General features: G+C 33.9%; 2 protein-coding genes across 4 annotated transcripts; one reads left to right on the top strand and one right to left on the bottom strand.

Annotated features, from left to right (window-relative positions):
- Positions 1 to 202: 202 nt before the first annotated feature.
- On the top strand, positions 203 to 5421 carry LOC133301191 (nuclear transport factor 2-like). Of its 2 annotated transcripts, XM_061500812.1 has the most exons (9): positions 203 to 481; positions 592 to 726; positions 1196 to 1502; positions 3137 to 3402; positions 3505 to 3688; positions 3915 to 4036; positions 4118 to 4183; positions 4475 to 4556; positions 5011 to 5421. In XM_061500812.1, exons 1-9 carry the CDS (start codon positions 443 to 445, stop codon positions 5229 to 5231), a joined length of 1422 nt encoding a protein of 473 aa, XP_061356796.1. In that variant the 5' UTR covers positions 203 to 442; the 3' UTR covers positions 5232 to 5421. The 2 variants fall into 2 exon arrangements, with proteins under 2 accessions (XP_061356796.1, XP_061356797.1); XM_061500813.1 differs by lacking the exon at positions 203 to 481 and having other exon boundaries at positions 1170 to 1502.
- Positions 5422 to 6748: 1327 nt separating this feature from the next.
- On the bottom strand, positions 6749 to 10296 carry LOC133301195 (uncharacterized). 2 transcript variants are annotated; one of them, XM_061500818.1, is made up of 7 exons: positions 9634 to 10296; positions 8904 to 9076; positions 8419 to 8497; positions 8264 to 8315; positions 8088 to 8230; positions 7293 to 7465; positions 6749 to 7069 (listed from the first exon to the last, which is right to left on the bottom strand). In XM_061500818.1, the coding sequence occupies exons 1-7, from the start codon at positions 10138 to 10140 to the stop codon at positions 7012 to 7014; spliced, it is 1185 nt and encodes a 394-aa protein (XP_061356802.1). In that variant the 5' UTR covers positions 10141 to 10296; the 3' UTR covers positions 6749 to 7011. The 2 variants fall into 2 exon arrangements, with proteins under 2 accessions (XP_061356802.1, XP_061356801.1); XM_061500817.1 differs by having other exon boundaries at positions 8088 to 8315.
- Positions 10297 to 13935: the final 3639 nt, after the last annotated feature.

The raw sequence follows: 13935 nt of genomic DNA, 5'->3' as shown, positions 1-13935 counted from the left end.
AAAAAAAAATGAACAAAAAAAATATAAAGGTATGGATTTCACGTTTTAGAATTTGTATAAGTTGTGTCCTTTAAAAAATTATAATTGGTTGAGTGAGAAGATTTGTGGTGTTGTGGGCACGAGCGAGATTGTGGAGAAGCACTAAGGCACAGCCAAGCTAAAGCTACTTCCACCAGCAATATGATATCAACAACAGAATCTCAGGCAAAACAAAACCTCAGCACAACACGCCACAAACTTCTTTATTAAAAAACATAAAAAAAAAAGTTTCAAAAAACAACAACATCTTTTTCCTCGAAATCCCCCTCTCTCTAAAACCTCACCCTCTGATTGTGGTTGTGGTGCGAATCTCAAGGGGGGGCATTTTGGATCTGAGGTGAGGTTTTGATTGGAGAGGGGACAGACAGACAGACAGCACAACTCCTTTTTAGGGTTTTATACAATGGCCACGCCCTTTGCCATTCCCCTCACTGCTGCTCAGGTTCTTTTTCTTTTCTTTTATGCCTTAAACAATCTATTTGCTTTCTCATCGTAGCTTATAAGCTGAAAAATGTGTTTTTGGTTGGTGGGTGGGTGTGGTTTATTGTTCAGGTTGGAACTTACTTTGTGGGGCAGTACTACCATGTACTCGAGACTAAGCCAGAGTTGGTGTACCAGTTCTACTCTGATGCCAGTACCATGCTACGCATCGATGGCAACGCTAGGGACACTGCTACAGCAATGCTAGTAATTCCTCCCCTTTTCACATTATTATTATTATAAAAGGATTGCTTGTATTCAAAATTTGGTTTTTGATACCAGCATAATTGTGGTTGTTCATCTGTTAGCCGTTGAAAAACCAGGGTTTTGATGATTTAAGACATTAAACAGCAACCGTCTTTAATATTCTTCCTTTTCTTTTGGATATAATATACGTTTCTGATTATTTGGAATATATTGAACAGTTTCAACTTTCCTATCTTCTGGCTTTGTCTTTTAGTGGTGCCCTCTTGGCATTTTATTAAAATATTTATTTGTCATAGATAAAATGATAAGGGGTTCTCAGTGCCGTTTTTGGATTTCTTACAGTCTGCTAGTTCCTTTATTAATTGTTTGATTGAAGGGATTGGACATTATCTTCTATTTTTTATGTTTGTGTAATTATAGTAAAGCTCTTATTTCCCCCCCAGAATTAAAGAAATTTCTCTCTGGGCAGCAAATCCATGCACTTGTCATGTCACTCAGTTTTACTGGAATCGAAATCAAGACAGCACAATCCCTGGAATCTTGGAGCGGTGGTGTTCTTGTGATGGTTTCTGGATCTGTGCAACTTAAGGACTACAATTTGAGGAGGAAATTTATGCAGACATTCTTCCTTGCACCCCAAGAAAAAGGCTTTTTTGTGCTCAATGATGTTTTTCACTTTGTTGAAGAGGAGCCAGTTCATCGTCACCAAGGGGTCTTTTTAGCTCAGGGCAATCTTGATTCAAAATTGAATGCTTCTAACACAATTAATAAACCAGGTAAGTTTCTGCTTCAGACTGGGGGTTTCTTTTGCTTGAATCTTATAATTATTGCTTCACTTCGTAGTTATTTAATTAGAAGATAAACAAAAAGTAAGATAGAGTTTCTACTGATATACTTTCTTAGAAGTTATGTCAAGACTGTGTGTCTCTCTATGGCCATGGGTGCTCCCCGTTCTTTTATGTGGATGGGGGATCTGATTTTTGTTTAGAATCTGTGTTACACTGTTAGTCCTGTGTTTTTTAGCTGGTGTCTTGCTAGTCGCAGAGAATGTTATATACTTGGGTTCCTGACTAAACATAATACAATAAGGGTTTAATGTTTCTCCAATCACCGGAGATAATTCCAAAACGACATTTTTTCGAGGTTGAGAGAAAAAAAATTACAATGATAAGAACTAATATAGCCCTAGAATGCATTAGAATTACAAAAATACTTTTCTCCTAACATCAAAATGATGTCATTTTGGAGTCTCAGAAGATAAGTTATCTCTAGTGATCGGAGGAACATTAAACCCTTCTTTATATTATTGTTTTTATCGTTTTCACATTCATTGTGTCTGGCACTACTGACGCCTTTGTAGCTGTTAATACAGGGGCAATGTTTGGAGTCTATGTATTACCAATTGTTGTACTTTTTACATCACCATCAGTCTTCTATTGTCACCTGCCTTTATCACATTGACAACTGTATCCTTGCTTTTCACTAACTGAAACTTAGCATTTGACATATTTGGATGATAAGAGAAGATATAGATTTGTAGGACTTGAAATCAAAGTGTTGCTAACAAGTGTTAACCGTAGATCCATATGCATGGTTGTCAAGATCAAGATCTTACCTAAAATTGGAAGGGAATAAAAAGATTGTAACTCGTGAGATCTGGACGGATCGTAAAATCCTACCTTCTTAATTTTAATCATAAAAATAATGATATATATGCATATAAAATAACATTTAAATCACAACTTCATTCATAAAAGATAGTAATTATAAAAGACAACAAATCCAAATAGAGTTAAATTCTAAAACATTACCAAATTCAAATAATTCAAATCACATTCTAACAAAATCCCAAAATCGTTAGAGAAGAGTGAGTTGGCTGTTGCAGCGTTTCAGGTAGGTTTTACGAAAGGAGAATTTGGGATTAAATGAATGCAGGTCATGGGTTAGTGATTTGGGGTTGTGGGTTAAATGATTTTGGGTATGGATTTTTTGAATCATTGAAGTGGTGGGATCCCACCGATTTTAGGATCTTCCTCTAGGATCCCATGCGATCCTGTTCCTCATGGATCCTACTTGCGATTCAGATATATTTTGGCGAAAAGATAGCAGTATCCTTGGATACTACAATCTAAATCAGGATCTTGACAACTATGTCCATATGAATATTGCAATGCCAATTGTGGTGTTTTTGTTTTTAGTGTAAAGTTAGTGTAAAGTTGAAAGTGAGGTTTAAATGCAAACTGCATTTATTATTGATAAATGTTTTCATAAAGCATATCTTTTTTAAAATACTTCAATAGTTTTTACCAATGAGAAATTTAGGATTTATAACCACTGTGGCTGATTCTGGAGTATAATTGATTCTTTGTACTGTTATCTTTTAAGTAACTGAGAGCTACGGGTTTTACAGTGTCCAACTACCTGCTGCGTGGAGATATACAGGCAAGGGAGTTTGTTGCTACGAACAAGGTCAAAGAAAATGGTTTAGTTGACAATTATGGATTTTCAGAGCAACAAATGCAGCGAGTCCATGATTCTGAACATATTCAAGAGGATGATGTTGCTGAAGAGTCTCATGGTTCACTTCAATCTACTGTGAATGCCGTGCAAGACAATGCACCTACTTCTGCTGAAGAACCTCCTGAGGAGCCCCAAAAACATACTTATGCCTCAATCGTATGTGTGATCTAACTAATAGATTAATGTCCAAACAATGTTTTCTTTTGAGATTCAGTTATGGCTATGGAACTGACTGTGCCATTAAACTGTTTTTGGTAGTTACGGGTTGCTAAAGGACAATCTACACCATCTGTAGCTTCTCAGACATCTCAAAAGAATGTGTCCTCTTTGGAGTGGGATCATACTCCACCGAATAATAGTCAGCAAACAACTGCATTGACTAATGCATTCGAAAGGTTTGAAACTGATGCAGTGGAGGAGTTTCCCACAACAGAAGATGAAGGTTACTCTCTGTACTTGTCGAGACTCATTAATTCAGTTCTTTTATTTTTATTATATGGATAGTTTCTCTTTGGTGTTGATGCACATTTTGATGGCTCATTGCGTCTCTTCCTTTTATCAATAAACCAATTTGTTTAAAAGAATCTGTAATTTGCTTGTATGTAGTTTTTATCATGTATTCATTTGTCAATATTGCAGATTTTGATTTGATTGGGAAATGCTTTCAGATGAAATCAAATCTGTTTATGTGCGGAACTTGTCATCTACTGTGTCTGCTTCTGAAATTGAAGAGGAATTCAAGAATTTTGGTAGGATCCGGCCTGATGGTGTTGTCATAAGAAGTCGCAAGGTATAAGTCGTTGCATCTTAAAATAACTGTATTAGTTCATTTATATCACATTATAAAGCTAAGTTTATCTCTAATCTCCAGGATGTGGGAGTTTGCTACGCATTTGTTGAATTTGAAGATATGACTGGTGTTCATAATGCAGTCAAGGTTTGGATTTGATTTTAAATGATAAGTTTATGATATCTACTGCTTATGAATTAATAGTTATGATGTAATAATACCTGTTCTCATGCAAAAACTTATGTTGAACATACTAGTTGCTCACAATGATCATGAGTTCTCGATTTGCATTATTGATGAAACAGATTCAAGCTGTTTCTGATCTTTGGTGTAGAAACTTGTTGTCCTTGAGTTTCACCTTACAAGTCATATTTTCCCTGAGGCCATTTTGTGATTTTATATGATGTATACACTCATGATTGCTTTGCATGTTCGCAGGCAGGAGCTGTTGAGGTAGCTGGAAGACAAGTATACATAGAAGAGCGGAGACCAAACAGTTACATCCCTTCCCGAGGAGGAAGTATGTCTTTTTTTATTCTCTCTCTCTTTTAATGGGACTGGTAGTAGAATCTGAAATAGCATTTCTGAGAAATTACAAATTAAACTACTATATGCTAATTTATGTATAAGGATCACATTATGTTTGCTATGGACTATAGTAACTTCATATTAGAATCCATGTCAGTGTCACCTCACTGTTTGCTGGGGTCCCCCAAGTAACATGGACAAAGATATGTTATAGTTATGACTTATGATTTGACCCGCGTCACGCTTCATTTAATTTTGTCTCATCAATTATTCAAAATGAAACCTTGTCCAACCACAATTTGGCAAGCTATGTTGTTTCATTGATGTTCACATTGGTTAAGAGAGATGATTGCCGGCAACAACCTTTAGTTTTCCCAGAAGTCTTATTGTTTTTACTTTTTACTTTGTTTTGTTATGCTTATTCTCACTCACTTTATTATCAACAGGGAGGGGTAGAGGCAGGACTAGCTATCAAGCAGAGACACAAAGAGGGCGTTTTGGTTCAAGGAGCTTTGGCAGGGGAAATGGCCAAGATGGAGGTGAAAGGGAATATAACAAACCCAAAGGAAATGGTTTCTATAGACCCAGTCCAAGTCCACGCCTAGAGAGGGGATATTCGGGGCATCAAGTGCCAAGAAGCGGTCTCAATGCTGCTGAATCAACATGAAATTTTAGCAACAGAATCAAATTTTGAGTCCAGATATTTCAGATCTAAATAGTCAGTTTCGATAGATATTAAAAACCAAATATTGATATATTTTTTTATGTCTTAAATTAAGATGTTCTAAATGAATGTTATATTTTTGTTTTTGTCTAACGGGCTTCTTTCATTTGTTTATTCAGGAATCTCATGTTTAGTTGGCAATTTATTTAAAAAACTTGAGAATTGTTTGACTCATCATTGAAATCTAGTTATTTTCATAGAAATGGTACAAGAATTTTTGTGTCCTTATAATTTTAAGTTAATTCAGTTTAATCCATATAATTCAAAACTAATATTCCTACAATGACCGTTTTGGGAACATCATAGAACTACGTTCGTAGTTCTACTTCATTATGCCATGATTGGTGATTGCTATGGTCCATTGTTTTTCTCAGCTATTGTAATAATGTTGGTGGATAGGGAAACCACAGGAACCATTGTGAATGGTTCTATTATGGAATAAATATTCATTTTGATAGACGTTGCATTCGTCTTTCAATAAAAATCAATGCTATCAAACTGGTATTTGAATAACATCGAATTAACCATTGTTGACACTGCATGTGGCAAATTAATTTCATGTTAGGAGTTTTTTTTAGATAAAAAGATGAATCCATAATCTAATACAACCTACCCAAACACTTCACCATTATACCAATCCTAACGAAGCACAATCCTGGTGGCTTCATGTTAAGAGTTCTTAATACTACTTATTTCAGTTTCAATGTATATTTAGATAAATTTAGTAATGCTCAATTATAAATTCCTTAATTAAAAACAGAAAATTGCACCAAAATAAAATATCTTTTAAATGCTATCTTTATATAATACTATAATTTTTAGAATATTCTAATTTTGATTCTGTAAGTTATAAATGTAGTGAAAAATGGTTTCAGTTAATATTAAATTACTTTATTAGATGTAATAATAAACTTATGCATGAAACAACTAAAATAGTAGTAAAACCAGAGTAGTGTGTATATATATATATATATATATATATATATATAGAGAATAAGTTATTTTACCTACCATTTTTTCTGCCTATCTTTGCCTACCACCCTCCAATACCATTAGATCAGAATCTTAAGAACAGAGAAAAAGATAAATATTAGTTAAGATTCTGATCTAATGATGTTTTAAAGTAGTAGACAAAAGTAGGCAGAAAAAATGATAGGTAGAATAACCTATCCCTATATATATATATATATATATATATATATATATATATATATATATATATATATATATATATATATATATATAACTCTTGATGAAGGGTGTTTTGGTCTTTTTGTTTGTTTATTTATTATATAAATTTTAACAAAACACCTTTCATTAATTCCCAAAATCACATAGTTCATTAACTGATTACCAAAAAAAAAAAGTTTCATTAACTAGACATGACATGCTCTGAATGACTGCACCACTAATTATGCAAACGGATTTCTCGAACTGCATAAGCTTTTAACATAAGAATAATTCATTTCGTAAGTTATTTTTGTGTCACTGAAAGTTAGATACATGTTATTCCAGAAGCACAAAAAACTTCAGCCAAAAAAGAAGAAGCAATAAATAAAAGAAATATGGTTTTCCTTATTTCTAGATGAGCTAATCTTGTTGCTCCCTAGTATTGATTGTGTATGGTTTCCTTTATTCTCTCCTATGACTATGAGCATTTATTTGCTACAGTCACGGCATTTTCTAGCAGAAGATCTCTTGAACATGGCTCTGCCTTTAAATTTCAGCTTTCCCCATCTTCTGTTTCCCAAAGAAAGCAGGCATGTGCTGCAAGAACATTGCTGAAAGCAGACAAGTGTTAAACACTTGCATCTTAATTATTTAACTTCTATAGTGCCCTGCACACTAGTTATAGATGATTCAACAATTCTTTCAAAGTAGGATTTACTCTTAACATGGACTTAGTCACTAATGAATTTTTCTCTTCCATGTTTTAGCATTAATAGGCATGTGTAGTAACAAAACATTTCATATATCCTTAAAGATGTATCTTCAAAATTGTACCTATTCTCAGGGGCAGCTTGAACTGCTTGCTCAAATAAAAACAATGTCTTTTCCAGATCATGATGAAGTTCCCACTCTAGTTTAGCATAGTCTGACATCATTTCACCATCACTTGGATCAGCTAAGATTGCACGTGAGTAGTAATCCTCTGCTGCTTGAAGGTCTCTCTTGGACTGTACATTTAAGGTGGATAAGGGGTAAGGAGAATACAGTTTTATAGGTCTCAAAATTCTCTAACCCTAAACTAAGTAATAACAAATCTATAACCATGGGGATTCTCAAATTTACCCTCATGCTATAATGATGATCACACATGCATGATTTTATAAGGTATTTACCACTTATATGAAGGGGCTCGTGCAAGCCCTGTGATTGTCGAATATTTCATTTTAAATCAAGAGAAGCTCAACTAACTAACCATAGTTTATGCCTCAATTGATGTTTGTGCCTACTATTGATAAATGCCACCACTGTAAGAGGCAGGGGCATATTTGAAGCCAGAAATGAGTGTTCTGTGTAAGAATTTTCCATCCAAAAAACCAAAAAAAGAAAGACTGCTTTAGTAAAAAAAAGAACAGAAAAACAAAGGTAAAAAGATTTTCTTCTGTCAAAATATTAAGACAGCTCAAGAAGCTTTCATGTGTTAGTCCATATCAAAATTTAGATTTAGCAGCATCTTCACATTGTGTGCTTAAAATATTGAAATTCGCCTTGATGTAAAATCATGCCTAACATGAATTCTAAAAGATATGGGGTGTGTGTGCGTGTGCATTAAAAAAAAAAAAAAGACCTCACCTGAAACAGAAACTGAGCATACTTTTTCAGAAACAAAGGATTGTGAGGATTTTCATCAGTCATCTTCTTAAAATAATCTGCAACATTACTGCCTTCACTATAATTATCTGTTGCAAGATTTGCTGCATCAATCTCTTGTCCGGCTGCAAGGATTGAGAATGAACGAACAGCATCACTTTCTTCTTTGGAGGGCTTCACATGTTCAGTCTTTTGTTTTATCATGTCATTCTGCACTCAGTTATAAACTGTTGAGTATTAAATAACCAATGTGTGTCATTTCGAAGACAAAACTGCTCCTAGACAGAAAAAACAAAGGTAAAGAAAGAAGCACCTGAGTTTCATGTTTTCCACCTTCGTTCTCATCATCTTCAGTTTCCCAGAGAAAACTAGCATATGCTGCAAGAACATGGCTGAAAAGGATATGTTATATCTTTGCTGTTATCTTTTACTCATGGAAAGCTCAACATTTTGTAAGTTTAAAAGAGAAATTTGCAGTTTTTGCTGGCTACAATGAGGTTGAAGAGCATATTTTAGACCAGGACTAATTGATGATATTTTCAGTTTTAAAAAGAGCATGTTTCACTGCCAAGCATGTGGATCAATTGGGAAGGGATTGTTCCGGCTTAACCCGTGATCTCAAATTCGAGTATCTGGGAACACATTTGTGTTAAAACTTGGTTGGGAGAGTTTTGCTGATCATATGATCCTTTTCGACTTGAATTGAACTAGTCAAGTAATTGATGAACCGTTGAATAAATAAAAAAAAGAGAACATGATTCCTTTTAAATGAGCCAGACAGTTTAACAGTGTGGTTACCTGTCTTGAGGAGCAGCTTGAGCTGCACGTTCAAAATAGATCAATGTTCTATCAATGTCATGATGTTGCTCCCACACCAGCTTCGCATACTGCATCAAGATTTCACCATCATTAGGATCTGCTTGGGTGGCACGAAGAAAGTACTCCTCAGCCCCTTGAAGTTCTCCATTAGCCTATCAGTAGATGTCAAACATTAGAACTCAGCATCTGAGAAGAACTATAACAAACATCAAGCTTGTCCAAATGAAACTAAAAGATTATGATTAAATAAAAGTGAGTCTCATAAGTTGTCAACCTTGTAGTTAGTTCTCCTAGCAAGATCATTAATTCTTATATCACTATTGGCAGTATGCCACTTTGTCTATTTTTCTGCTCTAGGTTTTGAGATCAATGAGATTCTCGGGTTAAAATAACTTGTTAGTGAGTTCTGCATACCCAAACAAGTTATGAGTGAAACTCTTTTAAGTAACTATGCATCGTGGGGTTTACAACATCAATAAAAGGTCCAAAGTCTACTACCCACATGAATCAATCCAAAACTAGGACCTGCATCTATTCATTTGAGAATCAAAATTTATGTCCTTTTGAATTGAAGAACACACACAGACTAAACTGAAATGATTAAAATCAGTTTCATCAGTGAAATTTCATGTCCAAAATCACACTGCCATGTGAAGCAATTAATTAACAAGAAGAATCAAGATCCATAAAGATAAAATAGACAACTCACTTGTAAAAACTGCGCATATTTTTTCAGAATCAAAGGGTGGCAGGGATACTCATCAACCATCCTCTTGTAATACTCTTCAAGATCCTCACTTTCTTGCAAGTTGGGAGTAAATAAATCATCACTGGCAAGGTTATCAGATCCAACACCAAGCCCTGTTGCCAAATACATGGGAGGACTAGGTGGTTCAATATCTTCTTCCTCAACACTAAACTTCTGAATCCCAGTTGACCAATCATTCTCATTCTCATTCTCATTCTCTTTCTCTTTCTCTCCTTCTTCGATCAAATCCATCCTCTTCCTCACAAAGCTAAACTCCTCATTGCCCTTAGCTTTCAAACTCTGTCCAATCAAAGCAGTTCTCTTCAAAACTTCTTCTGGGTCGTTGTCATCATCTCCAAACTCTCCATGAGAGGAGTTGTTGTATATTGCAAATGATGGAGCTGAATGCAACGTTGACTCAAACTCATCCTCTACTAGTAGTGAGTTGGGACTATGAAACTCATCCATGGACCTAGCCACAAGATATCTAATGTCTCTGAATTGCTGCTAGATTTCTTTAGTTCAGAATCTAAGTCTTTAATAAGTGTTTGATATTGGTAGCACCGTTATGGAAAGAGACTCAAGTTTTTGAGAAATGGGAAAAATGAGAGTTTCAAGTTGATATTCATTCTGGTCCATGCTTTTATCTAATCTTTTGCTTGCTTTTAAATTGCAAAGACGCAAATAGAACCTTTCCCTAGAAAATAATAATAATAAATAATAGAAAAAACAAAAGCTAAAACGTATGTCATCCAATCTTTTTGGGAAAACAAAAAATAGAGATTTACCACTTCGAAACTTTTGGTGAAAAACTTTCTAATTTAATAGCGTTCACTGTTTGAATGGTTGGCTAAGGTCAGAACGTAGTTCCCATGTCTCCTATTAATTGTAAGGGGAGTCCTATTAATCCACCAAATTTTTTTTACAACTTTTACAATTAATTTAATCACCGTTTATTTTTATCAATTTAACGATTATAATTTATTAAAAATTAATAAATGTGACACAATAAACGTTATTAATTTTCAATAAATTATAACCGTTAAATTGATGGAAATCAACGGTAATTAAATTGGTTGTAAGAGTTCTAAACTTTTTTGATGATAAGTAGATCCATTTGCTAATTTTAATTTAATTATTAAATATGATTTCGCAGAATTTAAGGAGGAGGTTTTATTTGTCAAAATGTAAATATTAGTAGCATTTTTTTTAGAAGAAATTCTTTTATGTTCAAAGCAATGTTATAAAAATCGGTTCGACCCGGCGGGGTTGACCCAAAAACCAGTGAACCGTCACGTAATCGGTCCGATTTTCATATTGGACCGACCATGTTACAGAACCGGTGTGACTCGGTGCGACCCGGCTGGTATTCGTAAAAACTGGTGACCCGGCCCGGTCTATAAACAAAAAAAAACTAATTTATGTTCATAAATTAATGTCTTCTTTTTTTTACTCTCAAACACAAATGATTTATTTTCTTTTGAAATATTTGAGTGATTTGTAGCTTATTAACTTACATAGATTATGTACCTACAACACTAATATTATTTTGATTATGCAATATGCAGGGAATTTTGATTTGATTTATAGTTAGAGATGTTATTTACTGAACATGAAACACTAGTATCACAAATATTATATGTTTGATTGATCTTTTGTTGGATAATGATGTGTAGTTTATTATTTTCATATTAAAATATTTGAAATTGATATATTTTTTTACAAGAATTTAAGTGTATTTATAGTTTTTTTAATATAAATTGTAGATTTACATATACTTACCGGTTCATGCGATTGAACCAGTGACCCACTGATTGAACCAGTGACCCACTGATTGAACCAGTGATCCAGTGACCCAGTACCTCGATCGGGTGAATAACCGAGTCGACTTCAATAATATCGATTTAAAGAATTGGAAACTTCTTACTCTTAACACTAAAACAGAGTCACCTATAATTTTATTCAAATATCTTGTGATGCTATTTGCGTCTTGAAATTTGCGAAATAACAAAAAAAGAATGGTGAGATAAGAGATATCGAGATCAATTTATAATCAAAATCAACAAAATTTATCTACACTTAGCTTCAATTTGCGTATAAAGCTATTCAAATTTCTTATTGGTATTACGTGCACCTGAATCTTTTATTTCATTTCTTGGGTCACCTAATTAAAGTCCACTGTGTATAAAAAAAAAATAACTATACAAATGTATTGGTTAGTAAATGTATATCAATCAATGTATATATATATATATATATACTCCAATTAAAGGCAAAGTTATACATATCAAAATAAATGAATTCACAAAAATATTTATTTTTCATATGGTGTCAAGTAATTGACATAGTTATGATTTGAATTTGTGATTGTGTGCTTATCTTCATATCTCGTACTCATCCATTACAACTAATCTGGTTAACTCACTATAATCTTGAAAGAATGCACACATAAAGCTAAGTTTAGATTTAAGTTTCCAGTTATGCAACACAAGGTCAAAAGGCAACCCACAACCACAAGAAATAAGATGAACGTGATTCTGTAAAAAGAAGCGTAAGAGGAAAGTCTCCCATCACATGAAAGTAATCAGATTGCATCTTTAAGTCTGCATGCTGTACAACTTGTTCGCCCATGCTGGCAACCCTGTAAATGGAACAAATAATGCTACCTAAAAAATTATCTGCACAACTTAGTTTTAATAAAGGCAATAATTTTTATTTAATAAAATTATACTAATATTTAATTTTTTTTTAAATTATATTTTTATTTCTGTATTAAGCTATGTAATTCATCCAATGCTTTTTTTTTTGTTGCTTATATAAATTTTTTTGACAATAAATTAAAAAAAAAAATTGTTGCAACTTGTTAGAGGGCACATGCAGTGGTGGAAAAGGGGCATGGGTTGTGTTTTGATCAGACTAGTTTTCCTCAGGTCTATGATCACGTCCAGTGTGTGTGTGCGTTTTCACGAGTTTTAATCCGACCCATTCCATGAATAGTGGGTTGGTTTGATTAAAAAACTTCAAACATATATAGAATGGGTTGGGTTATGGTTGTGCCCTTTTTTTTTTTTTTTTGGATATTTGTTGTGCCTTTTTTTAACTCGTATAATTCAACCCAACCCAACTGACATTTTAAATTTTCTAAATAATGTAAGGTATATGGTATTCTATCTATCTATATATATATATATATATATGAGGTAGGATCCTTTGACACCGGTGTCAAATTTGAAATTTGACACTTCACCTGAGAGCCGTTAGATAAAAAAAGATCAATGGTGTCACATGCTTACAAATCAGAGTCGTTGATCTTTTTTGATCTAACGGCTCTCAGATGAGGTGTCAAGTTTCAAATTTGATACCGGTGTCAAAGGATCCTGCCTCTATATATATATATATATATATTTTTTTTTTTTTGTAATACATAGAGAAAATAAACTAGACTAAAACTAAGTGAGGGAAAGCTGCCCCCTACAATCTTGAAGAAATCTATCTTTGCAACCTACAGGAGGAGTGATAAAAAACTGAATTTCCCAGTTTGCAGTATATGCATGCGTAGCTAACCAGTCAACTATCCCATTCACTTCTTTGTATGTATGAGAAATATAAACTTGCCAGCTTCTTCCCAACAATTCTTTGATACGTAAAATCAGTCCATGTAAAGGATGCATCTCAGTATTCTGTTGGGAGAATAAGTTAATTGCAACTGTGGAATCTCCTTCAAGCCACACCTTTCTGTAACTACATTCCCAAGCTATTTGAAGACCCAAATAGGAACCCCAAATCTTAGCAGCAACCGAAGAACTACACCCCAAATTCTTTGAGAAACCAACTAACCAGCCACCTCTACAATCTCTTAATACCCCTCTACAGCCAGATTGTAAACCTCCTTGAGCACAAGAACCATTTGTGTTAATTTTTATCCACCCTTCCACCCCAAGCTATCTATATATTTTTTCATACTTACTTTACCTACCCATCTTTAATATCATTTTCACCCAGGTTATATCCATTTACGTTAAAACCAATATTTGGGTATTTTTGTTCCTTATTCTTGTTGCTGGATATCTCGTTCGTACACACCTTCTCTTTGTTTCTCGAGTCTCTAAATTGAATCAATTGTGAAATAAAATGCCATGTATATTGTGTATCTAGGGAGAATTCACTTTAAGGATTTCACTTCAATTGGAATTTGGTTATTCACCATGTACGAGGACCCCCGCTAAGCATCCATGAAGCATTGGTTTATACATTCCTATTAAT

The sequence above is a fragment of the Gastrolobium bilobum genome, unplaced genomic scaffold (genome assembly GCF_033153095.1).
Source record: "Gastrolobium bilobum isolate Gb01-03AN ecotype WA unplaced genomic scaffold, APGP_CSIRO_Gbil_v1 utg28129, whole genome shotgun sequence".
NCBI classification, from domain to species: Eukaryota; Viridiplantae; Streptophyta; class Magnoliopsida; order Fabales; family Fabaceae; genus Gastrolobium; species Gastrolobium bilobum.
Note: the sequence above shows the minus strand (reverse complement) of the source record. Positions and strands in the feature narration are given on the sequence as shown.